The sequence below is a fragment of the Phalaenopsis equestris genome, unplaced genomic scaffold, assembly GCF_001263595.1.
Source record: "Phalaenopsis equestris unplaced genomic scaffold, ASM126359v1 Scaffold000123, whole genome shotgun sequence".
Classification (NCBI taxonomy): Eukaryota; Viridiplantae; Streptophyta; class Magnoliopsida; order Asparagales; family Orchidaceae; genus Phalaenopsis; species Phalaenopsis equestris.
Window position 1 is genome coordinate 2,722,776 of NW_018164565.1, and position 851 is coordinate 2,723,626.

Here is an 851-nt window from a genome sequence, read left to right on the forward strand (position 1 = left end):
TATATATGTAGACATAGCTAGTACGTTGTATATAACACCCTCCATTGTGTCCTCACCTGAATAATTCTCCACAAGACAATCGGCGCCATCGAGGGAGCTCAGAGAAGAAATGGATCAGAGCATGGAGTTCAGCCGGAGCGGCGCGTGGAGCCTGACCCGGACTCCCCGGAGAAGCGACGCTGCCATTGCCGACGAGGAGGCGGCTGTTTTGTGGGCGGCGCTCGAGAACCTCCAGAGCTCCGGCGGTCAGAGCAACGGTTCCGTTTCCGATGAACCGCCGTCTCTTCACAAATTTGATAACGTGGACTTCGCCAAGATGGAGCCCACCGACCGCCGGCTGTTCATCGATCGGATCTTGAAGACGGCCTGCGAAGATAACTCTGCTTTTCTCATGAAGCTGCGCGACCGGATTGATAAGTGAGTTCATCTTTATGATTAAAATTATTTCAGAATTATACGAAAATTAATATGGGAGAAATTAATACACATTGAAATATTAATAAAAATAGATAAATATTTTATAAATTGACATTTGATTTTAATTTCTTTTTTATGTTTTTTTATCTTGGTTTCGTATTTGAATCTGCATTTATTTATTGACTTGATGATTTAAAGGGGTTCCCCTTCTTTATTATTTTTGTCATGGTGTATTTTCTTTTATATTATTTTATAAAATTAATATCATCATAATCTAGCATTAAATAATGAAGAGTTATATTTTTCTAAATTAATTTTTTAGGAAAGATTTTGATATAAAATAAATTAGCTTAAATCATAAAATTTATGAATTTATTTAACTTTGAATGTATATATTATATTATCAATATATATATATATATATATATTGACAC

General features: G+C 35.8%; 1 protein-coding gene across 1 annotated transcript in view; it reads left to right on the forward strand.

Moving 5' to 3' along the window:
* The first annotated feature begins 109 nt into the window (after positions 1-109).
* The window catches only part of LOC110021227 (ABC transporter G family member 42-like), a 25,776-nt gene continuing 25,034 nt past the window's right edge, over positions 110-851 (forward strand). The window contains exon 1 of the mRNA XM_020719638.1: positions 110-417. Within this exon, the coding sequence (XP_020575297.1) occupies positions 110-417 (308 nt within the window). The remainder of the gene's footprint in view (positions 418-851) is intronic.